Consider the following 27,978-nt stretch of genomic DNA (forward strand, 5'->3'; position numbering starts at 1 on the left):
GACAGAACGTCTTCCTTCTTCCTTCTCCCAGTTTTTACTGGCAGGTAAATAGCTGCTCTGTCTGAAATTTCCAACATGTACTAGCTAAGCCCCTTTTCTGTCCACTGAAGTATGCAAGTGCGATCTCAGCCAGACAAATGGAGCCGTAAACACAAGCTCCAGACTCCAGACAAAATTTGCTTGGGCCAGTAAATATTTAAGTAAAAAGTGGATAAAAATGGGTGTGATTTATCTCTGGAGGATCCCAGGAAGTGGGCACTATGTTACTATGGTCCTGATCACCCAGTCCACTCTTCCCTAACATACCGCCATATCTTATTTTCATCATGGGGCTAATTGCCTTGTGATAGCTCTTGTTCTGTTGTGTTTGCTTACTGTTTAGACAATGTAATAGCTATGAGAGTAGATATCCTTTCTTTTCTATTTAACATGGTAGATTCATTTACTGGATAGATTAATCCATACAGACACCCATCTATCTATCCATCGATCCATTTAAAGAATATTTCTCAAGTGTCTTTCTGTACATCTCTGGAGACCCAGCAAGAGGTATGATAGCAGCCACGTGAACCTTCGTGGACCTTACAGACTGAGAGGCCAGCTGAAACACTTGCCCTACTGTTCCTTCTCACTCACTCATCCCTCCCAGTCCCCAACGAGTCAAGAGTGTGATACAAGGCAGGGTAGACACACTTACTCAGGCACTTCTCCAAAGCCTTCCAGAGGCTGTGCTTCAGCAGCGTAGATCTTGGCGTAATACCTGGCAGTATTTTGAACATAGCATTCCTATATCACCAAAATACATAGAAAGCCCCAGTGACTACAGGAAATTCAGACAATGTTGCTCAATAAGATTATTCAGGAGATTTCCCAGTAAGGTAAATTCGATAAATTGACAAGCCCACCCCCTCATTGGAGCCGCAGAGGCAACAATTATGAGAACATAGAGTTGGCCACTTACAGAGGATCTCTGAGATGTGAAGGAACTGTCCAGGCAGAGGTCAAGTGGTCTCTGGGACCAGATGTTCCTGGACTATAAAATTTCTGGAGCCAGCATGGCTGAAATTCACCCCAGGACTAAGGGGACTGGCCCCTCATCACATTGTCAGGTGTCACTTGGGGAACTACTGGGTTTCCTGTGAGACCTGCCATTGCAACCCCTTTTTAAAGGTGTAATTAATGAATGCCACAATAAGATGTCTGCCTTGGGAAAAGCTAAGTGGATTCTGCCTCCTACTCTGTGGGGCTTTTCTGAGTCAGAATCCAGATGCTGGGAGATTTTCCAGGACTGTGTCATATTTGAGATAGAGGGAATATTCAGAGAGAAAAGCAAAAGGAGGGGTGGATTGGGAGGAGAAAGGAATACAACAGGCAGAATCCTATATTTAGAGAGCAGGGCTGCCTTCAGAAGCACAAAGTCCCACGTGACGTTGCCACAGGGTCACGATGCTTAGTGCTTGACTGGACCTGAGAGATTCATCCAAGTTTAACCTATTGGTTTTAATGTTTTAAATGTTTATGGTAAACATTTCAAAGGGGTACATAGCTTGTGAAAGACCCAACTTTCTTGACAGCTACACCAGTGCCCGTGTAAAGAGTGAAATAGCTTTACACCAGCTGTGGTGGCTCATGCCTGTAACCCCAGCACTTTGGGAGGCAGAGGCCGGAGGATCACTTGGAGCCTTCCAGGAGGTCAAGACCAGCCTGGATAAGATAGAGAGACTCCGTCTCTAGAAAAAATAAATAAAAAATTAGTTGAGCGTGGTGGCATGCACCTGTAATCCCAACTACTTGGGAGGCTGAGGCAGGATGGTTGCTTAAGGCCAGGAGGTCGAGAGGTCGAGGCTACTGTGAGCCGTGATTGTGCCTCTGCACTCCAGCCTGGGGACAGAGTGAGACCCTGTCTCAAAAAAAAAAAAAACACAAAAAAAAAGATGGAGTGAAATACATGAAGCAAATATGTGGATAGGAGGAGGAAGGAGCAGGAAAAGCTAAGGCTCTCCTGCCCTCCCCTCACTCCTTGAGTTCTATGACTCTATAACAAGAGAAGTGGAAACTCAGCTAGGGACTTGGGTTCACCTCTCTTCCTATTTTACAGGCTGACATTACACCAAACTCAGGAAGGCAGAAAACAAGGGCAATGCCGACTCTTCTAGATATACCCCACCCTCCCCTCCACAAAACGAACCCAAACAAAACACTCCAGCAACTAGTGCCGATTCTATCTGTTCCTGGGGACCCTGGCATCGAGTGTAGCTTAGAACCCCCACTTTCCAGATCATCCTAGGCCCAAGTGGATTCAACCCCTCAGGGATCTCATGGGGCTTCTTAGAAACAAAATCAATTACATCTCAGGTTAGAACTGGTGAGGTGTCTCTAGGCACTGGCTGAGTCCCCACTAGCTGGCATAAGGCCAAGAAATTACTTCTGAGAACTGAGAAGTGACCCCCAGCACTGTGATTGAATCAATACACCCAAAGAGGAAAAACACCCTTTTGAAGACCCTCCCGTCAGTCCTGAGTCTGATTTTCATCTCTCATCATGGGTGGCTCTCACAGCAGAAGTGACAGCCTTTGGGCAGATGGACTCACCTGGGCAGCAAGCTTGTAGTTCCTTTGGATGAGCTCATCATTATTTCTGGTCCCATAGGCAATGGCATTGTGCACCTTAAGCACACAGGCGTGGCCAGGTTTGAAGACCGGCGTGAGGCCGTGCATCACCGTGCTGCGGAAGGCTTTGCGGTGAACCCCTTCTCCAAAGTGCAGCTCCTCTGTGGCGATCTGGCCACGCAGGCGACCCCCAAAGTAGCTGTCATGGAGGAAGTCTTCTCTGAAGATGAGCTGGCTGAATTCAATCTCTTCGCATCCTGAAACACAGCACAGCTGCGGTTGGAAAGAACACCTCCCAGTGCTGTTCCTTGGCTAACTCCACAGGGGGAGGGTCCCCACATTGGGACAGTGACAAAGCTGACCTGCAGAACAGAGAGGGAGAAGCCACACTGACCCCCTCGACAGCGACACAGCTAAAAGAAGAGATGAGTGGGTTGGTGAGGAGGAGACAGGTCACTGAATGAGAATGTGGGAACATCGTGAGAGACGGGTTGGAGCAAAACTGGAAAGATCAGGAAAAGAATTCTAGGCAGATCTGGAAAATATAAGTGGAACCAAGCAAAGTAACAAAAGGCAAGTTGAAAAGATGGATAAAGTATAGAGGAGGGAGGAAAGACCGATGGTAAGATCTGAGGGTAGCATCAGATCAACCTTGTTTTCATTATTGCCCCTCCCCGACCCCAGAATCTTTTCTGGAATTTGTTTAATTGCCTGCCATTAAAGCTGAGTGCCACAAATATACTATCTGTTGATGTGCCACATGTGTATCTGTGCTTTATACAGAACATGAGTAACTTTTCTTTGCCTCCCAAGAACCAGTGTTGGCCTTCTTGGTGGCAATACTGCCTCCATTAAGAAAGCATGTGGTAAGTATGAGAAACAGGTAGGCAATAAACAAAACAAAAAATAGTAAAAAAAAAAAATGTCTTTGAAGAGAAATGGAAAAAGAAGATAGAATTATTTTGGATTTATTTGTGACAAGAAAAGTAGAATTATTTTGAGTTTTCTAGCAGTCTGTTTTTTGTTTTTGTTTTTGTTTTTTCAGAGTGAAATCTACACATTTGAGATGATAGTGAATTTAATCAGGACGGCCCATTTTAAACTAGAGATGACCCCATCAGACTTCTGATTCACCAAGAGAAGAAAATTAGGTAGCTTTCAGTGAAAAAAGATTATTTGGATTTTTAAAACGCTTTCCACTTCTCAAAACTGATGAAAACAGACATCTTTCTGAATGTTTATAAGAAGAAACCATGGGTCATGTGAAAAATCCCACTTCATGTTTCTAATAGAAGGCTTAAGGAAATACTTTTCTCCTCCTTTCAAAATATTTTCAAATCATATGATTTGAGACTGATGGTAGCTATTAAAACTGTAAGGAGACTACAGCTATTCTGATAGGGTATTGATTAAGGTCTTGGCCTAGTTATTGCCAGGAAGGGAGGGAGGGAGGGAGGGAGGGAGGGAGGGAGGAAGGGAGGAAGGAAAAGGAAGGAAGGAAGGAAGGAATGGAGGAGAGTGGAGGTGGATGGATTTTCAAACAGAAAAACTAGGTGAAGAGCTAGAAGCTGCTGGGAAAAAGAGGATACTCCTAAAGGTGCTCCAAGCATTTTCACAAAGGCTAGCAGAACACTACGGGTTCTTGAGTATGCCACCCTCAAACCTACCTCTTTGGTAAAAGGATTGTTGAGCTGAAGGCAATCAAAAAGCAGAGGCAAGAAAGCTCTCTGCCTTTCCTCTATTTGTCTGAAATCAGGACAAAAGTTTATAAAGACAAAAAATATTCTCCTCCCCCTTCTGCCAGGAAGAACAAAGGTTAATGACTGAAGACAACTTTAGACGCTGATGGTCCTGGAGACGGCACTAGGCATTAACAAGCGTTAATGAGAATCCAGACGCTGGGAGATTTTCCAGGTCTGTGGAATGGACTTCCCACAAACTACTGCCCTTACCTCCTCCAAGTCCCTCCCTCTGCCTGTCACTACTCTAAAAATGCACCATTCTTTGTTGAAGATGCTCTATCAGCTGGAATCCAAAGCCCCGTCTTGAATGAGCACTTCTTGAGTGTCTCCCACGCATATACGAAATATACTTGTTAATAAACTTCTGTTTGTTTTTCTCTCATTAATCTTCTTTTGTTACAGGGATCTGTTCCAACTAAGAACTTAAGAGGATTGAAGAAGAAATTCTTTTTCTTCCCCTATAACTCCTACTGAGTAACCTGTCCTAGGTTTCTGGAGAGAACTGGTTTGGAGCTGCAGGAAAACAGGCAAACGGGACATTTTCTCAGATGAAGCTTTAGGCGATAGCTGGATCACAGATTATATTCTAAGTAACAGAATCAGGAAAAAAAAAATTTATGGAGAAAAGCACAGTTGTATTTTAACAGTTAAATTTAAAAATTAGGTGAGAAAATAGAGAGGGAATGCTTTTCCATATCCCAAACCTTCTCGGTTCTATTCTAGTTATATGATTCGTTCTAACAATTTGGCCTCTACTACCACTTACAGAGTGTAGAAAACGCTGTGTGTATATCTGCCACATCCTGTCTTCCTTCAAAATCCCCACATTTCTAAAATTTAATTATTAAGTGTAAAAAGTTCATGCACCTGTGTCTAAACATTCTACGTATACCACAAAAAAATATTAAAAAGTTTGTTCACCTTATGCTTTAAAATTCAGCAAATCTAATTAATTGAAAAAAAAACCCACAAATCTAAAAACTATTCTTTGTCTCTTGAAAATCCTGCAGGGAAAGAGCTGGAGTTTTAGGTGGAACTTTCCAAGCTATTGGAAACTCATCTATTGGGTCTTCCTTTGCAGAAGCAGCAGGTATAGAATCTGTAGCTCTGCAGAGATCTGAAAGGACAGCCCGTCCGAAAATGTCTTCTGAGGTGATGGCTAAAATGAGCGTGTTCTTTTGGTTAGAGCTTGCATCTCTTTGAAACTGAGAGATGGAGGTAAGAATTAATCTTGTAGACCAATTTATTCCCTGGTAAGAGTAACGAAGGTAACAGGAGAACTGAGCCCCCGAGGGGAGGCTAGGCAAAGGCAGGAGAGTGGTGGTGCGAGTCTTGGGTTGTGAAGAAGGTGCGATTTTCTTTGCAGCTTTGCAAAGGCATCCATTGCCAGGACTCACACTCCACGCTGCCTAAAGTCCCTGAGAGGGGGCAGTTCCATGAGAAAGAATCAGGAGAGGCCAGGTGCAGTGGTTCATACCTGTAATCTCAGAACTTTGGGAGGCCAAGGCGGGTGGATCACCTGAAGTCAGGAGATCGAGACCAGCCTGGCCAGCATGATGAAACCCCATCTCTAGTAAAAATACAAAAAATTAGCTGGGCATGGTGGCAGGTGCCTGTAACCTAGCTACTCAGGAGGCTGAGGCAGGAGAATTGCTTGAACTGGGGAGGTGGAGGTTGTAGTGAGCTGAGATCACACCATTGCACTTCAGCTTGGGCAACAGAAAGAGACTCCGTCTCAAAAAAAAAAAAAGAAAGAAAGAAAAAGATCAAGAGAGACTCATTGGAATCTGTCAGATACACTCACGCAGATGAGTGCTGGGAGAATCCAGAGGCCTCACTGAGGTTCCTTGCTACACCCATACATTGTGAAATCCAAATCCTCAACTCAGAGAAACCATGTGGATACCTGCAGCCACTGGTTACAAACACTGCTCTGAGGTGCAGAAAAGCAGTCCATGAATATATTCATAAAACATCATAACATCACTAAATTGGGCTTCATTTGGTCCATCATTCATTTCTGACTTTCTCGTGAGCTTAGTTTTATTAGTTTTTAAATTTGAGACCAACTTGTGAAAGATTATTCCTCCTATAGAGAATTAAATAAACTGTTTAGTGAGATAATCCTCTGAATTAAAAAAAATGATTAGAAGTAATTTTCCAAACTAGCGGGGTGCAGTGGTAAGCACCTGTAGTCCAGGCTACTCAGGAGGCTCAGGTGGGAGGCTCATTAGAGCCCAGGAGGCCGACTCTGCAGTGACCTATGATTGTGCCACTGCACTCCAGCCCGGATGGCAGAGTGAGACCCTGTCTCAAACAAAATAAAAGTAATTTTCAGATTCTTTATCTGAAGGTATAAGGATAGGGAGGGGCTGGGAGTTGCTTCCCCAGAGAGGTGAGTCAGTGAAACTGGCACCCCCAGTCACAATGGGGCTGGAAGCCGGGAGAAGGTGATGTCATCAGGGTTGAGACCCAAGCTCTGTGCCTGGAGTCACTGGGCTACAGCAGTAGCACCATTTCCACCAGGTGGCCAGAGCTCATCCCCGCCGGGGTCTCTCGCCTGACTAGTAATCCTTGAGAAATGAGCTTATACAAACCTAAACCAATAAAACCACAGCAAGCATCTGAGATGTGAATGCCAATCAATGCTAAGAAGTTGAGGAAACAGAGACTCCCTTCTAAGAGTCTGTTCATTTTCTGAAGTGTTAGGAGGAAGGGCATTCTTTTGAATATCTTGCCTCCTGGGGAGACGAGAGCAGAAATGGAGGAAGGATTTTAAATTATAACACAAATACGATACGCACGAAAGATGGGTATTGAGCATCTGAGTGGGTTTGTGAAGAGCTTGTATTTAAGTTGACTGGGTAAATATCACAATATTTGCTAGACAATTTCTAAGTCAAGACGAGACCTCAGTTTCCTGCTTTTGATACACTGGATGTTAGTGAATTTTGATTACTGTTATTACTTGTTTCTGCAAAGATTTCAGGTGCTCTGTTTTAAAAATCAATACATGCAGTAAATCTTTAAGAAGCTAATTTAATTGAATGTCAGGATGTATCCATATTTCTCCTAAAACTGACCATGGATCCTCCCCTGTGCTGAAAGTCATGGTCACGTGGGGTGAGGCTGGGCTGCCGTGGCGTGTGGAACTGGCTTGCTGCAGCTACTGAGAGCTAATGATGGGCGGCTCTTTCCAGTTCCATGATGTGTGATGTCACATTGGTGGTTTAAAATTGGCCACACTGAGAGTATTTACACCATGGAAATTGTAGCACTCAGAACTTCCCCAGCCCTCAGCATGTTGTTAAATATTTACCCCAGCACACCACCAGGCAAGGGGGGGGGCATGAGTGGGCGTAGGTGGGTGAGTAATTCTCCTTAAGAGGGAAGGCACGGCAAACATAAATTCCACCAAACTGTGGAAAACTCCGTGGGTGGCCCAGGGACCGCATGAGCATTCCTGAACAGCAGTTAGGCTGTTGCTACACCAGGTTACAAAAGAAAGCAGAGAACCCCATCTTTCATTTTCTAGAAGACACAAACGAATGGAGCGATTCTCCAGACACCTGGCTGGCTGTCTTTGGGAATGTGCTCAGCTAGTCAAACCAAAAAGAAAATTGAACAAACAAAACAAGCTGTATAAGTCCCAGTAGCTGAAAAATCCCACGCAGAAGGGCTGAATGCAAATTCGACGTGTAAAGGGAAAAGTCAAATCCAAACTCCCCCTCTGCATGTTCCCCAAAACTCCACTGCTACAGTGTAGCATGCAGTTCTGGATATCTGTAGTCTAATGAACTTACAATAGGAAGTATGGCCCTACATTCACATTGAATTGGCTCATGAATTGTCATTCATTTCTCAAGTCACACCATAGCTCTCCTCGGTTGGAGGAGTCCATGGGATTAAGCTTCTACTCTTTACTCTGAGAGCTATTACATGCTTTACGGTAAGCCCATTTCTTCGGGTAGGCCAACCCCAACTGACTTACCTTTAGTATCCTGGTGACATGACAGCTGTTTGAGAACTAGAAGAAGACAAAGCAGAGAATGGCTTCAGTACAAATGTCCATTGTGAACTGGCAGGTGCCAGTGGTTTTCATTGAAAACTGAAAAGCTCTGGTTTACCTTCAGCTGTTAGGTTAAATTCAGCCGTCACTTTTCCGTAGCTGTTCTTGATGCAGCAATAATAGAGGCCCTGGTCCTTCTGACTGGCTTGGACGATGGCAAAGGAAACAGTGGAGTTGTCCCCTGCACTACAATGAGGAATATTCACATTGACACACTTATAGTGGCATTTTTTTCCTAGTATACTTAAGGAGAGAAAGAAGCTAAGGCTTTCCCTGCTCACATGTTTTCAGCCAATGAGCTGCCCAAAGGGCAAAATCACGATCAGCTGTTCAAATAATTGATTTATTCACAGAGGAGGATTAATCCGTTCTGGCTGACACCCTCACTCCAATATGCGGTGTAAATACAAAGAAACGTTCAGTTGGTTTAACTGCCATGAGTGGAGAAAAGAATTGTGATTGTAAATTCTGGGAGTTCTTGTTAACATTTCTGCTCAAATTCAGCTCAATTATGGCTACTCCAGATGTCCTGTGCTTGAAGGAAAGTCTGATAACTCCAAACCCAAACTCAAACAGATACAATAAGGGACCAGAGAAAAGGGGGTTCTCAGTTTTATACTACGCAAGGATTCCTGACTGAGGGCCCCTTTAAAATAGTGTCCTGTACTTCCCTAGTGACGTACCAACCATCCAACTGTTCACCCACCCAATATTATTAAGTTCCAGCCACTGTGGTATGAAAACAAAAACTGCTGCTGGGGGTTGTGTTGGTGGCGATGATGGTGATGATGCTGCTGAGCACTTGGTACGGACCGGCACACGGTGCCAAATCACGTAGAGATCAATTTCATGTGTCCTCAGAGCAACCTAATGAGAGAACTACATTTACCATTCTCAATTTGCAGATGAGGAAACTGAGGCATAGAAAGATTTCAGCAAATGATTTTGACCTCATTAAGCTGCCTCTCAAAGTAAATTATAATTCCTGGCCTCAAGTCTGGGATAATTTGAAATAGAGGTAGAGCCATAGATTTATTCCAAAGTCTCAAACAAAACACTTACTTTGTAGTCAAAAAGATATTCAAATGTTTTTCTAGTTTTGTTGTTTAAAATAAACTTTGTTTACGTTCACCAGGATTCTGTGTGTGTGTGCGTGTGTGTGTGTGTGTGTGTGTGTGTGGGTGGGTGTGCTGTGTGTGGTGTACATTTTAGTTTGGGTTCATCTCATAGTTGAACAACAAAAATTCGCCTGGCGTGAGTTTGTCTCAGTTGCATGTTCAAAACAAATGTTCATTATTGGTTGGTTTTTTTTTTCGATAGACTTCAAGTCTCCAATTTATACATTCCTTCCCTGGAATATACCAGTGGCTTAAAACCAAGTTCACTAAATCATTTTACTTCCTTCATTTGTAAAGTCTCTGAACATATCCCATCGTATGGTTAAAACTGGATGTGGGCCGGGTGTGGTAGCTCAGGCCTATACTCCCAGCACTTTGGGAGGCTGGGGCGGGCAGACCACCTGAGGTCAGGAGTTCGAGACCAGCCTGGCCAACATGGTGAAAACCCCATCTCTACTAAAAATACAAAAATTATCCAAACGTGGTGGCTCATGCCTGTAATCCCAGCTACTTGGGAGGCTGAGACAGGAGAACTGCTTGAACGTGGGAGGCAGAGGTTGCAGTAAGCGGAGATCACGCCACTATACTCCAGCCTGGGCAACAAAGAGCAAAACTCCATCTAAAAAAAAAAAAACTGGATGTGAACAAGTCCTATTATAAGGGGGAGATTTCAGGCAAGGCAGTAAAACACCGAGCTGACCACAGAGAAGGCTGGTGGAAAGTCCTTCTCCACGGCTCTAGAATCGGCACAGCCTTTCTGTCGTTGAAAGGGGCAGGCAAGGACTACCTGAAGGGCGGGGGGCTGAACTAGGACTGTCCTGCAAACATCTTCTTTCCAACCTAGAAATTCTCCAATTTGGCCCAGAACCATGAAGACTGTTTTTCCTGGCTTAGCCCATGGTCCCCACCCAAGGCTTTCTTCTGAAAGGAATATATATAGGAGTCAGAAAAGTCTAGATCCCAACTCTGAGGCTGACCTCAGGTGTGCTACGTAGCCTCTCACCCTCAGTTTCCTCCTCTGTGAAAGCAGAACAAGCAAAATCACCACCCAGATGTGTCATGAAGAATAAGTGACCCTGGCGTGTGAAGCTTCAGCGAAAAGCCCAGTCTTGAGAGTGGTCACGAGTCATTACTTCAGGGTGAGCAGCAGTATTATTGGTGTGCTTTCTCCATGAAATGAAACTACCTCAGAAGTGCCAAAGAGTTCCATCCAACAGTATCTGCCTTGTACTTATTACTGGGGGATTCAATGACGGAAAAAAAGGCATAGTCCTTGCCCTTGAGGGTCTTCTAGTCTGGGAGGAAATGGACAGACAGACAATACGAATACAGCTATAGAAAGCAAAAACAAGTGATCTTGTGCCTTTTTTAACCAAGAGGGTAAGCTCGGTTTCATATCCTCTTACCCTGTAAGGGACAAGTCTTTTTACCTTAGGAAATGGCCACAGACGGCTGAACAGCAGTGATGATTAGCTGTGCAGACAAATGCAAAAAGCAGCCCAGGGCCAGAGTGTGATCACAGGAACACAAAGAATGAAATTGGCTGCACGGGTTGGGCGCGGTGGCTCAAGCCTGTAATCCCAGCACTTTGGGAGCCTGAGGCGGGTGGATCATGAGGTCAACAGATCGAGACCATCCTGGTCAACATGGTGAAACCCCGTCTCTACTAAAAATACAAAAATTAGCTGGGCCTGGTGGCGCGTGCCTGTAATCCCAGCTACTCAGGAGGCTGAGGCAGGAGAATTGCCTGAACCCAGGAGGCGGAGGTTGCGGTGAGCCAAGATCACACCATTGCACTCCAGCCTGGGTAAGAAGAGTGAAACTCAGTCTCAAAAAAAAAAAAAAGGAAAAGAAAAGAAATTGGCTGCACGGAAAGAGAACTTAGCATGGGGACTTCTCTGAGAGACCCCATCATCCATCACCAGCCCTAAGAAACCAGGGCTTGGCAGCACCCCCACCCCCCACTCAGTGTGGGCTGAGAAGTCTCCAGGGCCATCCAAGGAGATCCTGCCATCCCAGCAGCCGGCTTCTCATCCACTGGTTCCCAGCAGGAACGACGTGACCTGTGCTCCACAACCCTGCCCAGCTATCAGCAGAGTCACATCACATGGACAGCTACCCTTTCAAAAGCCCAGGGAACTCAGAAGGACCTCTCTCTCCAGAGTGGAGAGTGGGTTCCTGATTACCAAGATGGTATTGGTGGCACCAGAGGGTGCTACCTTGAGGTCTCTAGAACCAAGACACGCCACTCTACACAGAGACTCAGACCAAGCTACCACTTCCTTCTTCCTGGTTTCCTCGAAGTATATTAGTCTTGCCCTAGCCACGAGAAAGTCTTCTGATACCTAATGTCCACGCTTTAGCCTGTTAAGGAAAGTACCCAAACTTGCGGACAAAGACAGGAAGAGGATCACAGTCACGGTTCAACAGGATCACTAGAGGATGATCTAGTGAAAGGAGAACGCTTTGCTTTTTCCCATTTACACAGAACTCACTCAGACACTTTAAGTTACACGTTAACTTGTAGATTTCTGTGCAGTAGAAAAGATAACTCCCAAAGTTTATTACCTCTCAAACATTAACCAGTATTATATCTATTTCAAAATTATTTCTGCATTCCTCTGCCTGATCAACTATCTAAATCTTCATTCCTCAAATGCTCCTTTGAACAATCTTGCCATATTACTGGTTTTCTCAGGACTTAGTAAGTTCAAGACCTTTGCTTCAGGTTCATATTATATTTGAGCGATTTCAGTTCTTGAAAATGATTCAAGACAGTGACATAGTTCGTGGAGGCACATGTGAAGGGAGGCACTGGGCTGGAAGTAGGCATGAGAGAAATTAGTGAACATTTGAAAACCCACTTGAAATAATGTAAATGTTCTCTCAATAAACAAACGAGTGACAGCTCAAGTGTTAGCATGGAGAAAGCAAACGGGTTCAACTAAGCCAGACACTGTCGACAAGGAGAAACGAAGCAAACGTCACTCAGAATCAAAGCCCTTAGCCCCGCATCATCAGTAACTAGAATGCTTGTTAATGACATACGCTCCCCAGGAGAAAGTTCGGTTTTGGTAAATACACATCAAATGAAAAAGGAACCTGCAAGACTCAAGTGCCAATTCTGAGCTCAGAGCAAGGCCGTTGAATGAAAAAACGGGAAATGCTGGTTCATTGTTCTTGGCTGACAGATTCAGAAAACCATTTAAAATGAATAATTAGTACCTTTTTAAGCAAAGCTCTAGGGAACGTCCTTGACTTAAAAATCAAACCATTTCTTTTCCATTATAATTCTTAAGCCATACCTAAGACAGGCAGGGTGATGGTGACATTTTAGGCAAAGTGGTTATTCTATCAATCAGAATCCAGTTAGATGCTCTGGAGTGATGTTAGTAGAAAGGAAATTATAGCTCAAGTATTCCATCATTTCCATCATTGCTTGAGAAATAGTTTCCAGACAGAAGTTCCAAGAAGAAATATTTGATTTAATTAAACAGAAAACTCAGATTTTCTCTTTGTCAGTCTACCGGTGACAAAATTAAGGGGATTGGAACCCCTCCATATCTTGGGAAGCTAAACTGGGACCCCCTTTGGCACAGGACTATTTGACTTTCAAACCAGATGATTTGTGTCTAGATTGTGTCAGATGAAGCTTGAATTCATCAGTTCACTTGAACAAGCCTTTATTGCCAAGAAAAGCTGCTTAAGGAAGCCATTAATCATGTTCATTCCACACGGGATATTCTTGGCAATGATTCTCACTCTCATCTCTCTCCTCCTCATTCTTCTCTCCTTTATTATCTTGAGGACATGGCCAGGCCCTGTGGCTCACTCCTGTAATCCCAGCACTTTGGGAGGTTGAGGCAGGTGGATCACTTGAGGCCAGGAGTTCGAGCCCAGCCTGGGCAACATGGCAAAACCCTGTTTTTACTAAAAATACGAAAGAAAATTAGCCAAGCATGGTGGTGCTCTCCTAGCTACACAAGAGGCTGAGGTAGGAGGATCACCTGAGCCCAGGAGGTGGAAGCTGCAGTGAGCCGTGATTGCACCACTACACTCCAGCCTGGGAGATGGGAGTAAGACCTTGTCTCGAAAATAAAAAGTTAAAATAAAAAATCATAGGGACCCAGAAATAAACAGGTGTTTCCATCTTAGTGATGGCCGCTGGTCTCCCTCAATAGCTGTTACCTCACAGATGGCTGCTGCTTTATTCATCTTCTTAGCTTTGACCTTCACTGGATTACAGGGAATTGATGAAACAGAAAACATACCCAAGTTAAATTCACAGACATACAGAACAGTGCTTTTTAATCTTAGGACCACAGAACCTCGAACTGGCATATCATTTGACATGTTCCCCTGATTTTAAAAATGCATCAAAAGGTTGTATGACTTCCTAAGACCCCAGAACTCAATGGTGGCAAAACTGGGACAAGAATTCCCCATCATTTTCTCTGTCCAGACACTTGTCTTCCAATATTTAATCTTTTTGAATACTGTGGGTATGGAATCTCTGCTTCACTTTTCCTTCTCACGGCCTACAATTTATTCTTTTATCTGACAACCACACTGTGAAATAAACAAGCAACACCTGTGAAAAGTGACGTGGGGAGAGCATCGCACCTTCTCTGCACTTGGGCTATGGACTTTGAATCTTTCGTCCAGCAGATAGTAGAATCTTCATGAATTTCTGCAAATTGGCAGCTTAATTTTACATTTCCAGAGCGTTCAGGGAACATCTCAGCTTGGATCTTTTTCAGTAACACTGGAGCTAGAAACAAGAGATTTGAAGGTCAGCGTAGCAAAAGACTTTCCCATTTCATATAGTTTAATTCTCATAACAATCCTGAGAGACAGGAATATTAATTATTGTCCCCAATTATGGAAATGAGAATTGAGTCTCTGAGGGGAGAGGTGGCTTGCCTAAATAGTCAGAAAATTAACTAAGCAATCTAATGAAAACGCTTGCTTCCATTACTTAAAATTCCTTAGGTGCAGCCTGTAATGCTTAAAGTGGAACAGACCTTGAGAGATTTTTTTCTAAATGGGATGAAAGGTGAGAGGGTTGTAGATATCTATTCTACAGGACCTCGGACAAATAAAGACGTTTTTAAATGATTACCAGATCATCCAGGTCAAAATCAGAGCTCGGGATTAGGGAGTAGAATAAAATCTAGATTCTCAAAAAAACTATGGTTAAGCCCCCAAAATGTAAAAAAAAAAACCTCAACAATAGGTTATTGGCTGAATAATATTCATCCATCTTATCTTTCCCCCTTGGTCACACTTGTCTTTGCTGAAGATAACCTAGTAGATTAGAGTGATGTCTGAAATCATCTCATTAGCAAAAGAGAACAGAAGCAATAAGGAAACGATTCCCACCGGTTGGGCTGAGACCTTTAAATATCACCTCAGTATCAGGATCAGCGATGAACAATTAGCCAGGGCAGCCACTGGGCGGCAGCATAGACATTAAAACAAGAGAACAAGACAGAGATGAGAGCCTCAACAATTGGGTAGGCAGTGAGATTACTGCAGATGTGGTGTGGATCTATCACGAATTAAATGGCATAACTCCACAGCTTTGGTAACACAAAAGAGTACACCATTACAAAACATACGTAATCCGTAGCCAAACCAAGAGTCACCAATACTGAGGCTTTGTTGGCTCCACTGCCTCGAATTATACTACAGTGAAAATATCCACGAATTCAAGGTGCTCGCATCTCTCCTTGGTGCCGGCAGATGCTTGGCTGACAGAATGTATATTTGAAAGCTCATTCTCTGCCCAGGAAGTGATCATGGGCCTATTGGGTAGCAAATCTTTCAACCAGAGAGTAACTAAGACTACTAACAATATCCTGGGAGCCAAGTACATAACTGAGAGAGAGAAATTAGAACAAGTGCATATTGATGGCAAACCCACATCCATGTGTTTGGGCCTGCTGACCCCTGCCCAAGCTGAGACTGCGTTCAGGTTCACAATCCCAAATTCTTGGTCCAGGTCTCAACCAAGCCCACCTCCTCATCGTTTCCGAGAGGGTCCTTCCTTCCAACATCATGCAGTGGTAGTCCTCAGGGGTGATTTGGGGACACCTAAATATTCCTAAGCCTTCCAGAACATGTTGCACTGAACACAAGGAAAATTGGGGGATGGCGGGAAGGACATGAAATGGGCAGCAGAACTGAATGATGGATGGTCTGTGGGAGATGTGAGGCTTGTTTTGCCAAGGGGCCCTGGGCTTTGGATGGGACCCCTGTCTGTGGGAGACAGAGGTGGAAATGCAGCCGAACGAGCTCAGAGGAGGCCTGGAGGGCAGCTCGGTTTGTCTTCTGTGTGCAGGTTGGCCTAGTGTTTAGAGAAAATGGTAGGAAAGTCCCCAGTAAATGTAAAGTTTCTGTTGTACTAAGCTTTGGAATCAAAAGAGGTTACTGAGGCCTGGCATGGTGGTTCACACCTGTAATCCCAGCACTTGGGAGGCCAAGGCAGGAGGGTCACTTAAGGACAGGAGTTTGAGACCAGCCTGGGCAACAAAGCAAGACCCCATCTCTAGAAAAAAAAATTAGCCAGGTGTGGTAGTGCATGCCTGCGGACCTAGCTACTTAGGAGGCTGAGGTGGGAGGATCAGTTTAGCCCAGAGGCTGCAGTGAGCCATGATCTCCCCACTGCAATCCAGCCTGGGCAACAGAGCGAGACCCTGCCTCTAAAGTAATAATAATAATTTATTTTAAAAGATTACTTAGGGTTTTTAAAATTTCTTTTAGAATGATCTAAGTCGCCGCTCCCCTCATCCTAACTCCCACCCCACCAGTTACCTGTGCCCCTTTGGGAATAGCAGGGTGGGTACCAGACTGTTGGGTGAGACACAATCAAGGTGTCACCCAAGGGGTCTGAACTGTACCAGCCGGAAACCACTGACAAGGACTCAGGGTCTTACAAAAGCCATCACCGCAAGAAGGAAGGAGAACTTTCTAATCTGGTGTCTTTCTGGTAGCAACTTTTGTTATTTTTAGACAATAAAATTGCTGTGGCTTACACTGAGAAAACAACATTCAAAACTTTTCGTGCTTGATGGTGGAGTAGATTCTTAAAGGAACTGGTTCATAGCTAGAAACCCGTAATGAACAATTAGAAGATGATGTTTTTAAAAAAAGGCCGGGCGAGGTGGGTCATGCCTGTAATCCCAGCACTTTAGGAGGCTGAGGTCAGGAGATCGAGACCATCCTGGCCAACATGGTGAAACCCCATCTCTACTAAAACTATTAAAGCTGGGCATGGTGGTGCGCTCCTGTAGTCCCAGCTATTTGGGAGGCTGAGGCAGGAGAATTACTTGAACCCGGGAGGCAGAGGTTGCAGTGAGCTGAGATCATGCCACTGCACTCCAGCCTGGTGACAGAGCGAGACTCCATCTCAAAAGAAAGAAAAAAGAAGCAGGGTGTTGTCAAGGGCTGGCCCCCTGAATGCTGCTGTCCCAAAAGGTAAATGCTGGAAGAGAATCATTTTTCCCGTCTCTTGTCATCATCTGTATTGATTAATATGGATTAGTGCCCACTGTGGATTCATATTAGATAAATATTCAGTGCATTCATGATCAAAGTCACCATGGAAAATAATGTCCTTAATAAATGCATGAATATATCGGTCAAGCCATTATTTCCCGTCAGTCGATGGCCCTTTCAGTGCAATAACCTAGTGCTGGTTGAGTTAGGACAGGGAGCTGTGACCCTAAAGTAAGTAGGTGCCAGTGTTCCAGAAACCTATTCTTCTAACTTTCTTTGCAAAGAAAATCCCCACACAAGAGGGGAGAGGATAGCTGCCAGTGGCAACTCCTCTGAAGCTGGGAAAGGACTGCAGGATCAGAACCTACCCCGGCCTGTGCAAAGCCTGTCTAGGACTCACACTTAGCTGCTGACTCAAGGGTAACTGGTGAGCCTCCCCTGCCTGCTCCGTCACCAGATGGCTCCCACCTTCTGGCGGAGGCCCTGAGTTCTTCAGAGGGAAGGAGCTGTGGACGCCAGCACCACTCTTTCTTCTAATACTAGGTTGGTATAAACTCAGACACAGTGATCTTGCATCTGAACCAAGCTCCTTATTTATTTCATGAGCATACTGGGCATAAGCATCACATCCTTTTTTATTTAAAAACACTAATTTAAAAAAAATCAGTAACAACCATGAGAGCTTGTACAAGGTTACACGCTATTCAAGTTGCTTTGCATTTTTATACCTAGAGGAGTCTTATCATTAGCACCCTGATTTTACAGGTGGGGAAAGCGAGGCACCCAGAGGCTAAAGCATTTGTCCAGGGCTACCCAGGTATTGCCAGGGGTCAGACCTGAGTCCAGGCAACATGACTCCGAATCTATACCCTGAACCATCGTGGTATAGCTTGTCCCCACGGGCCCAAACACCCACTAATATCTCTAACTCTGAATCTTTGCTCGTTTTTTTTTTGAGATGGAGTTTCGCTCTTGTTACCCAGGCTGGAGTGCAATGGTGTGATCTCGGCTCACCGCAACCTCCGCCTCCTGGGTTCAGGCAATTGTCCTGCCTCAGCTTCCTGAGTAGCTGGGATTACAGGCACGCGCCACCATGCCCAGCTAATTTCTTTTGTATTTTGAGTAGAGACGGGGGTTTCACCATCTTGACCCGGATGGTCTTGATCTCTTGACCTCGTGATCCACCCGCCTCAGGCTCCCAAAGTGCTGGGATTACAGGCTTGAGCCACCACGCCCGGCCGAATCTTCGCTCTTAATGGCTCTGTGTTGTGGGCAGCATGGGTAACAATCCTTCAGTGGTCTGGCCTGGAAAAGTCTGTGGTCGTCTCTAAGCTGTGGTCTCCCGTTGGGTCCTCTCAGAACGAGACTGGCTGCCCTCACGTGTACCTGCTTTGCTTAGACCAGTCCCTCCCAGAAGGCTGCATGCTCAGCCTTGGCAGCCTTCAGTGCAACACGGAGGTCGTGCTGCAGCTGAAATCAAAGTCTTTGACAGAGACTGATTTCAACACCACCTATCTGGACAGGCCTCTTACCCACAGGTAACTTGACGAGTCATGGGCAAGAATTCCAAAAAAGTTGATTTGCTTGTCTACCTTTACCTGCAAAGGAACCTCTACCCCCAAACAAGGGGGTTGAGGCCAGTCCCAAGAGGCAATCTATTCAGCCTCTGGGCTGCAACCACTTTTGAGATCTTTTAAAACATTGCTTCATCCTCTCTATTTAATTTTATTTTTTTTTGAGACAGGGTCTGGCTCTGTCGCCCAGGCTGGCGTACAGCTGGACTGCGGTGGTGTGATCACAGCTCACTGCAGCTGCGACTTCCTGGACTCAGGTCATTCTTGCTCCTCAGCCCCATAGTAGCTGGGACTACAGACGTGTGCCACCTCACCCAGCTAATTTTTTGTATTTTTTTGTAGAGATGGGGTTTTGCTATGTTGCTCAGGCTGGTCTCACATTCCTGGGCTTAAGCAATCCTTTTGTCTTGGCCTCTCAAATTGCTGGGATTATAGGTGTGAGCCACCATGCCCAGCCATTCTCTTTAAATATGTTTTAAAATGTAAATACTAATAACCTGGCTAGATAGCTCCAAACTCTTCAGAAGGCAGTTTTGTCTTTAAACCTTTGTGCAACAGGGGTTAGGATCCATTTGATGGGATGGGAATAACAGACACCTGCCTCAGCATCTAGGAACTCAGGTTAAGTGCGGAAAAGATTCTTCCCTTCTGATCAAACAGAGTCACCGATAGCGTTTCACTCCACAGCACACAGGCCACTGCAGCTGGCTGCAATATCTTCTCTTTGACTTCTGTCAGGGTGTGTGGAGAGGGAAAGAAGAGCTCTGAAATAAGAGGCTCAAATTTGGTGTATAAATGGAATTTGGGACTGAAGTGATTCCCTAGACAAAGCAGAATTAACAGGTAGAATTAACTGCAATTTCAGGGCCCCCCCCCTTTTTTTTTTTTTAACAACATCGTAGGTGGAGGCTGATCAAGAACTTTTGAGGCTCAAGTGGTCTAAAACCTTGAACAGAGACTGCAGAGGACTTTAGATTTCGATAAATGGGAACGGTGAGTTGGAGAGAAATGTTATACTCAAATTTGGAAGAAAAACCAAGGTTCAAGGAAGCCATTTTTAGTGAAAATCAGTGATTAGAGAGGAGAATCCCAATTCATACCAAAATATTCATTTCCACAAATCCTGTGTAGTGCACCGTCTATTTCATGATACTAATTAGCTACACTGATTAATGCTTCTGTTTATGTTTTTAAATAGATTTTGTAAAAGAGGATAATTAAACAGAAAAGCATCTTCATCACATTCCTCCAATGAACATATCTAAGGCAGCTTTTATCAGTGGTTCTCATTGTGGTTCTCCTGCTAGCTCACCTGGGAACTTGTTAGAAATGCCGATTTCGCACACTGGGGGAGGGGAGCAACCTGGGTTTAACAAGCCCTCCAGGTGATCCTGATGTCACATGCTGAAGCCACCTGGTCGCAACCATAGCATCAATGCCCACCTGGAGGACACTGGCCTTAATTGCAGAGGACCCTAGAGGACATAGGAACTGGATGCCTGGTCTACAAGCCCAAATTTAACAATGAGGGACAGCAACAGAGCCTCACCTCTTCCTTCTCTTTTGCAAGATGGCTTGTTCAGGTCTTGTTTCTCTTCTGTGCATGATGATGATGTTTCGAGTTTGGGCATCTTTTTGAGAAAGGCTGCATTCTTTCTGACATTTTCCTTTTCCTCCAGTTTCAGCCTCAGGGCTGCCACCCTGGATAGAATTTTTTTCTTTACTCCCTCAGCTAAACGTCCACTGCCTGGGGTTTCTGGCTTCTTCTTGACCTCCTCTGACCTTGTCACTGCCCTGAGGGTTCCTGGTGATTTACCAGCTTGGGCTTCCAGGGACTTCTCCCTGGTCTTTCTCACACAGCCCAGGGTGCCCTTTTGACACGGGTCCTGCAGTAACGTAGGAGCTTTCTCTGACTCATGTTCTCTTGAAATGAATGCCAAGGTCTTTGCTGAGGAGCTAGATGAGCTTGGGGGTTTGGTTTCCCCAATTCGGAGCACCTCTATTTTAGGTTCTTCCATTTTGTGGCTTATGGAAACGTCTGTGACGTTTTCTTCAGGAGATGAAGTGCAAGGCAAGCTGGTAAGATCAGGAGCAGAGGGCAAAGATTTCCCACACTCATTCTCAATAGTTCCCCTTTTCTTTGAGACAGAAAACACATATTGGTGGTTTCTGGGCTCAACTAAGTCCTTTTCAAGGACGTCATGAATTTGGCCTGTGGAGTTGTGAGCGTCAACCCCAAGAGTAGTATGAGTCATTTTTGCAAGACAGCTAGAAAGACGTGAAGTGGGGGGAATCAATTCTGCTTTGTCCTTCTTACTTCGCTCAGCCTCCCGTAAGCTCCCATCACTGCCTTCTTGTATTTGGCCTGTGCTACATCCACTAGGAATTCTTTCCCCACCTCTGCTGGGTCCCAGGACTTGCCAGATGGTGGTCTGGTCTTCCCCTTTTGCCTCTTCAGCTTGACTCTGTTCAGCCTCCCTCTTCATATTGTCTTCCTGGCTTCTGCTGATTCTTTTTTCACTCAGAATGGTTCCATGGGGACATGGAACTTGCAACATGGCAGGCTGGATTTCTGCTCCATGGTGCATGTTTCCAGCATTGGAGTGACTCCCCTCTCTGGCGCCCCCTGGTTTGGATTCAGAGGGCTCTGTTTTTCCAGCCCTGGTGTCCTCTATCACACCTGTCTCATCAATGGGATCTACAGAGGACTCCAGGATTTTAGGGCAGGTCAGAAACTTTTTAAAGAAGGCAGCATGATCCATCCTGAGTCGCTTTTCCTCCTGTTCTTGACTCACGTTGTTAACATTTTCTCTCCCTCCAGTTTCAGAAGCCGCTGACAGTGAATCTGCGACCCATAACTCTTTTTCATCTACTGGGTCCACGGATGACTCTAGGAGTCTGGGTTGGCTGAAACCCCAGGAAGAAAGATTTCTCCAGTGTGCACTGATGGCAGGCTCTTCACCTTTATGGCTTTCTCTGCTATCAGCAAGGGCTGAGTCAGCACCCTGAGGACTGTGAGCCCGTGCTGCTGTTTCAGAGGGGGCCAGTTCAGGCACAACAGCATCTGTCTTTAGACTATCAGGTACAGCCCAGACCCTGTCAGGAACTGTGGGACCACCATCTGATGCCTTGCTCTCAGAATTGGTCAGTTGTCTTGGTGGCCAGATTTCAGAAGTGGAAGCCTCTAGAGTTATAATCTTCAGCTTGTTGCCTGCCTTCCAATTTCCGGGTCTATGTTTTTTAGGCTGTTCCAAAAGAATATTAGAGAGAGATGGAATGTTGCTCGGAACCTGACTATCTTCTTCCACAGCAGCTTCAGCCACCATGGAGACCCTCGTCCCCCCACCTGAGCACTGCCCTGCTCCTTCCCTAGAGCTTGCTGGTGAGTGGGCCAAGGGCACCAAGTTTATTTCCTCTTGTGCAGCAGATGTCATGGGCAAACTTCCTTGGAAATCATGTGCAGGAAGAGAACCCTGAGGGGACAGGCTCTGCTGCTGGAGCCCCTGCTTCATTTCACTTCCTCTTTCTTGGAAACTCTCTTCATGGCTCCTAATGTCTGCTCTGTCCACTGTCTGACTCTTATCTCCAGACAGGTTATCAAGCTGAAGAGGGAAATTACTGCAGAAACCCTGTCCCTCTGGGAGCTGAAGGACAGGGTGTGTGACTCCCGGCATACTAGGTTCCGTGCAAAGCAGCTCTTTTGCAGATTTGGTGGTGGCACCCCTCAAAATATGATCCAAGTGCACTTGGGAAGGAAACTGGGAAACATTTTCATGGGAGGCACAAGGGAATCTCTCCTTGGTGCCACCTGCATGCATGTCCTCAGGAATTGACACAGCAAGGTATTTGGCTGGGTGGACTTTGGTGGCAATGGTAACCGCTGATGTATCCTCAGTCTCTCTGGTCACCTGAAGGCACTCGTTATTGGCAGTTAATGTTGTTGGCTTCTCCGAAGGAAAACTCATGATTGAACTACAACTGGCTGGTGTGTCTGTGGTGTCTGCAGCACCAGGACTGGGGCTCCTGTCACCTCCTTCTTTAAATTGCACTAAAGCGTTGTTCTCAGAAGAAAGCAGCTGTGTTTCCTCAAGCCCTCCTGAGTTGCTGGGGCTTGGCCGCTCCTGGGCAGCCTGTACCATGGAGGCCAATGGGCAGGTGGAATTCTCCATCTTGGCTAGACTGTCTCCTGTGGCACCTTCACTAGCTGTGTGCGAAATGTTCAGGGTGAAAGTACTGATAAAAAGAGGGGACTTGGCTGAGTTACTGTCCTTGCTACTTTCACACATAGACACTGAAGTCTTGGAAACTTGTGTCTGCAAAAGGACTTCCAGTGTCTTGTCATCAGCAGAACATAAATCAGACACTTTGCTTTGACCTTCTGCCAGTTCCAAGTCTACAGAGCAAATTTCTTGAGGCAAATATTTATCAACGGGTGCCCCAACAAGAGAATCCGTGGTAACATGACATATTCCTTGGTCACCGGCCTCAAAACACTCCATTGCACACACTGATCCTCTGTCCGCTGGCCCATCACACACATTTTCCAGTGTGAGGGCAGTGTCTGTGGACTCAAGGGAAGCCACAGAGACAGTCACAGGCTCCCTGAAGTCAATGTGGGCATCCTGCGGGAGATGCCTTGAGAACACACCTGGAGACCTATTCTCATCATTGGCTTCTGAGATGCTCAGCTCATGTTTTAGGTCTTCCCTGAAATTGTCAGGTGTGCTTCCATCTCTGTCTTGTTTTACTTCCTGCTGTGGGCCAAAGGTGCAGTGTTTGATCTCCAAGTGTTGAGCTAATGATGCATTTTCCTGGTGGACCCCTCCAGAGTTTGAGAAGGAAATTGTTGTGGTCCCAATGAATGGGGACTCCTCCCCAGCAGGCTCTGAGCAAGCTGGCATCTGGCTGCAAGAGATTCTCCCTCTGACTGTTTCCTGAGTTTGTACCTAGGAAGATGAAAAGTGATATTAATAGCATTGTTCCTGGGAGAGCCCACAATTGAGCATAACTGCAACCCCAAGAACGTTAATCCTCAATGACTGTAATAATGGACAAGAATGGTTGAAATCTAAACATTCATCCCCCAACTCCCTCTAGCTATTAGAGATGTCCTGGAAAACTGCAAATTTAAGCAACTCGGTGTTCCAGGGGACCATCTGTCAAATTCAGCATTATAAGCAAAAAGCCTCCTGACAGTCATCATTTATTTAATGATGTTTTCTGTCTCTCTCAGGAAATAGATGGAAATAAATGGAATGTTAACTATTTTGATCAAGTAAGTCACAACAAGAGCTGCGTGCATCTTTCCAGAAAGATGAATCTCACATGATCATAATAAATGAAACAAACTGTACTTGCAACGTAGCAATAAGCAATTTTGTCCCCAAAATATGACAGCTTGCTGGTCAATAATTGCTGTGGTTTGGATATTTGCCCCCTCCAAACCTCATGTTGAAGTTTGAACCCAAGAGTTGAAGGTGTCTGGGTTATGGGGGTGGACCTCTCATGAATAGATTTATGCCATCTCTCAGGGCTGGGGGGATGAGTGAGTTCTCAGTCTATTAGTACCTGATTGTTAAAAGCCTGGCATCATCCCCACCCTGACCCTGCTTCCTCTCTGTCCATGCAATCTCTGCATATGGCAGCTCCCCGTTGCCTCTCATAATGAGTTGGAAGCAGACCGAGGCCCTCACCAGATGCAGATGCCTGATGTTGAACTTTCCAGCTACCAGAATCATGAGCCAAATAGGCCTCATTTCTTGACAAGCTACCCCAATCTCAAGTATTCTGTTATAGCAACACAAAGTGCACTAAGATAATAATATTACCTAAAACCAAAAAGAAGCCTGCCTTTGAACCCACCTCTAATGAATAAATGGGCTTATGACTGGCCACCAGCACTGCCAATCATTTCTTTCCTAGAGAAGCTTACAAACATCCCAGAATGCATCTTAGATTTTAAAACAGATGCCAAGTTGTAGGAAGACCACCTCTACAAGAAATACAAGATTCAGGACTGCTTAGGTTTTTGAGAAAGGGAGAGAGAGAGAGGGAGGGAGGAAGAGAGGAAGGTGGAGAAAAAGAAATCTCACATTCTGAGGATTGAGCCTTTTATGGTATTATCTGAATGTTCTATATTAGATATTGTTCAAGGAAGCAGCAAACTCTTTGACTAAATCCTTGTCTCAAAACTTTTAGCTCATCGATTCTTTCAAAAAGAAGGAAATGTATGTCCAGCCAAGGAGTAGAAAATTACTTCTAATTACTGTCAAGCAATCCAGTCTTTGCTCCAGGACTCTTGCCTTGGACAGCCTCATTCAGATGTGCAGGGAACAGATGACTGGCCTTGGCTGGATGGGGCTTGGGTGTGGGGGTGAAGTCTGTCTTCCAGCATACGACAAGACAGAGCTGAAATGTTCATGTGCATAGTAGAGCTCCAATGTCATGAGACTGATTCATATAACTCATACATGAGAATCAGTCTTACTTACTACCTTGTGGTCAATCCCTGTACCCACCGCCCATGGGAAATAGGACAACAGCATAACCACACAACACACCTCTTTCCACACTTCCCCCAGGCTGCCAGTCATTTAGCTCCCATTTACTCTTTGTAAGCTACTTTGAAGTTTTTGAACTCATATTTGATGGGCATAAAAATGCTAACTAGGCTGGGCGTGGTGGCTTATGCCCATAATCCTAGAACTTTGGGAGGTTGAGACAGGTGGATCATGAGGTCAGGAGTTTGAGACCAGCCTGGCCAACATGGCAAAACCCTGTCTCTACTAAAAATACAACAACAACAAAAAAATTAGCTGGACGTGGTGGTGGGCGCCTGTAATCCCAGCTACTCAGGAAGCTGAGGCAGGAGAATCACTTAAACCTGGGAGGTGGAGGTTGCAGGGAGCCAAGATTGTGCCATTGCACTCCAGCCTGGGTGACAAGACCAAGACTCCATCTCAAAAAAAAAAAAAAATGCTAACTAAACAAGAAAAAAATTCAGTATAAACTCCATGAAGGCTAGGACCACTTAACCTTTCAACAAATATTAGTGAATGCCTCCAAGGTACTAGGGAGTGTTTTAGATAATGGGGAGACAAGACAGGCAAACAGTTAACTACAGGGAGCTCCCATTCTATGTTCTAGTCAAGGCCTGTTAACAGTGATTAGCATGTAGTAGGTGCTTAGCAGGTGTCTGCCGAGAGAATGAATGAACCACGCACCAACCGAGACAGCTATGGCCAGCTTCACCCATTACACTTGAAAGAGTTTGAACTTTCGTCTGCTCCTGACTTTGCAACAAACCCGTTTTAAAGGAGACTTTGAACCATAAGCACTACTGGTTATCCTGGTGTTCCCGAAAAGAAAAATATATTTATTCTCTTTCTAGATCCCTTGTTCTTCTATATTAAAAATGAAAGGGAAAATAAGACATACAATTTCTAGGAAATAAGAGACAAGGTTTTTTTTAAAAAGAGTTCGATGTGCATATGATTTCCTCTCTATACCTCAGTATCTTTAGCACATGCAGAGAGCATTTTTCTTGTTTGGTATTTTGGTTCAGCTTTTTGAGAATATGCTCGAACACAGATAGACTGAGTCACTAAGCACAGAAAACATAGGGAACTTCCTGGTCATTATTCGAAATGTGTAGGGAGACTTCCCAATCAAAAACACCACCACCTCCCTTTCTGTCCTGCCTGAATTTCCACTAACTATGTCAGTCCCTTATTTTAAGGTCCTGGTATTATCACAGTATCATCAGTGCCAACAGACATTTATGGAATAGCTGTCATGTGTAGAATTCTCTGTCAGGCACTGGGCGATTTTTTCCAAAGGGCTTCAGTTAAAAAGTTACTATGATACTTACCGGGATGGTACCTTTATTCTTTCGTTATTGATTTCTATTACATCAGCAAAGTAATAAGCTGATACCTAACGTAGACTGACACCTGAAGAGAATTAAACACAGGACAAGTAAGTTTCGTTTGGGATGAGTTTGGTCACTGGAATAGATCATCATAGCGTCATGCCTTGATTGACAAAATAGTCATTTTCCATCAAGATTTATTTGCACCTTTCCTCTTGTATTAGTTCGAGCACTGCTATAAATACCTGAGACTGAGTAATTTATAAAGAAAAGAGGTTTAATTGGCTCATGGTTCCACAGGCTGTACAGGAAGAGGCCTCAGGGGACTTTTACTCACGGCAGATGGCAAAGCAGGAGCAGACATCTTACATGATGGGAGCAGAAGCAAGAGAGAGCAGGGGGGAGGTGCTGCACAGTTTTAAACAACCAGATTGCAAAAGAACTCACTCATTGTCACGAGAACAGTACCAGGAGATGATGCTAAACCTCTCATGAAGGGACCACCGCTTCATCCAATCACCTCCCACCAGGCCCCACCTCCAACAATGAGGATTATATCTCAGTGTGAGATTTGGTGGAGACACAGATGCAAACCATATCACCCCTCTTGTTTTTAAATTAAAATTCTATTTCAAAATACCCTAGTGAAGCTTCACCATAAAAAAAAATTGGTTGAATCCTTGACCATGTAAATTCATACATTTGACACACATTTAGTGAGCATCTACTTTATACCAGGCACTGTTCTAGGCAGCTGGGAAACCTCAGGGAACATAGATTGCTGGTCTGTGAAAGTTATGTTGAAACAACAAATCATATAACTGGCCCACTGATATGAAATTCTATAATTTGGTTTTAACAAGTGGAATTTTTTTTTTGAAGCGAAGACCTTATCAGCCCAGTCCCTGTGTGTACTTGCTCACAGCATCGTTTCAAGAGCCGGCTCCTCAGTTCTCATACAGAGGCCGGCTCACAGAGAAGGGGAAACCACAGACTCACACCTTTCCAATGAGTCAGACCGTTCTTTTAGGAGGAGATCTCTTAGTGAAGTCATTACAAAAGAACTCTAGCAAATGATTCTCCTGCTGCGCACCTACCCTCAGCACACAGTGAATGATGAAACTTAGGAGGTTTTGTTATGTACGGAAACTGTGCTCATTCAAGTGAAAAAAGGAGTGTTTGTGTGTGGGGTGGGGTGTGGACGTGAAGGACTAGCAACCAGGGTTTGTAGCCCTGCTTAATTGGATATACCACGCATGACCACAGGTGACCTCTTCAGTTTCTCTGACCCTCTCTTTCCTCCTCTAAGACTAACCACATGCATGTCAGCACCATCTTGTCAAGTGCCTGGTGCCTAGAAGGCACTCACTCGCCAACATTAATTTCCCTTCTTCTCTGTGAAAAACCAGCAGTAGCTTAGGAAAAGAGGAAGTTGGGGGTTCTGATGGGCAGAGCCTTGAGCTGCGACCTTTATGAGGGCTCTCATTTGAGCTGTA

The 27,978-nt window shown here is 44.9% G+C and overlaps 1 protein-coding gene and 1 long non-coding RNA gene across 5 annotated transcripts in view; one reads left to right on the forward strand and one right to left on the reverse strand.

The window, feature by feature from the left end:
* Nucleotides 1–4,712, forward strand: part of LOC128929491 (uncharacterized) — a 45,569-nt gene extending 40,857 nt beyond the window's left edge. The window contains exon 5 of the long non-coding RNA XR_008476096.2: nucleotides 2,650–4,712. This is a non-coding gene — a long non-coding RNA (uncharacterized LOC128929491). The remainder of the gene's footprint in view (nucleotides 1–2,649) is intronic.
* The window catches only part of ALPK2 (alpha kinase 2), a 138,614-nt gene that overhangs the window by 24,222 nt on the left and 86,414 nt on the right, over nucleotides 1–27,978 (reverse strand). For 2 of the 4 annotated variants that reach the window (XR_013525930.1, XM_035271217.3), the window contains exons 5-10: nucleotides 20,162–23,558; nucleotides 14,162–14,309; nucleotides 8,479–8,606; nucleotides 8,343–8,378; nucleotides 2,592–2,866; nucleotides 698–786 (exon numbers count right to left, since the gene is read on the reverse strand). Coding sequence is in view for 1 of the 4 variants with exons in the window: in XM_035271217.3 (XP_035127108.3) it covers nucleotides 698–786; nucleotides 2,592–2,866; nucleotides 8,343–8,378; nucleotides 8,479–8,606; nucleotides 14,162–14,309; nucleotides 20,162–23,558 (4,073 nt within the window). In the remaining 3 variants the exon portion in view is untranslated. Of the gene's footprint in view, nucleotides 1–697; nucleotides 787–2,591; nucleotides 2,972–8,342; nucleotides 8,379–8,478; nucleotides 8,607–14,161; nucleotides 14,310–20,161; nucleotides 23,559–27,978 lie in introns of all 4 variants that reach the window. The other 2 variants (XR_013525931.1, XR_013525932.1) reach the window with 1 other exon arrangement.

The sequence above is a fragment of the Callithrix jacchus genome, chromosome 13 (assembly GCF_049354715.1).
Source record: "Callithrix jacchus isolate 240 chromosome 13, calJac240_pri, whole genome shotgun sequence".
NCBI lineage: Eukaryota > Metazoa > Chordata > Mammalia > Primates > Cebidae > Callithrix > Callithrix jacchus.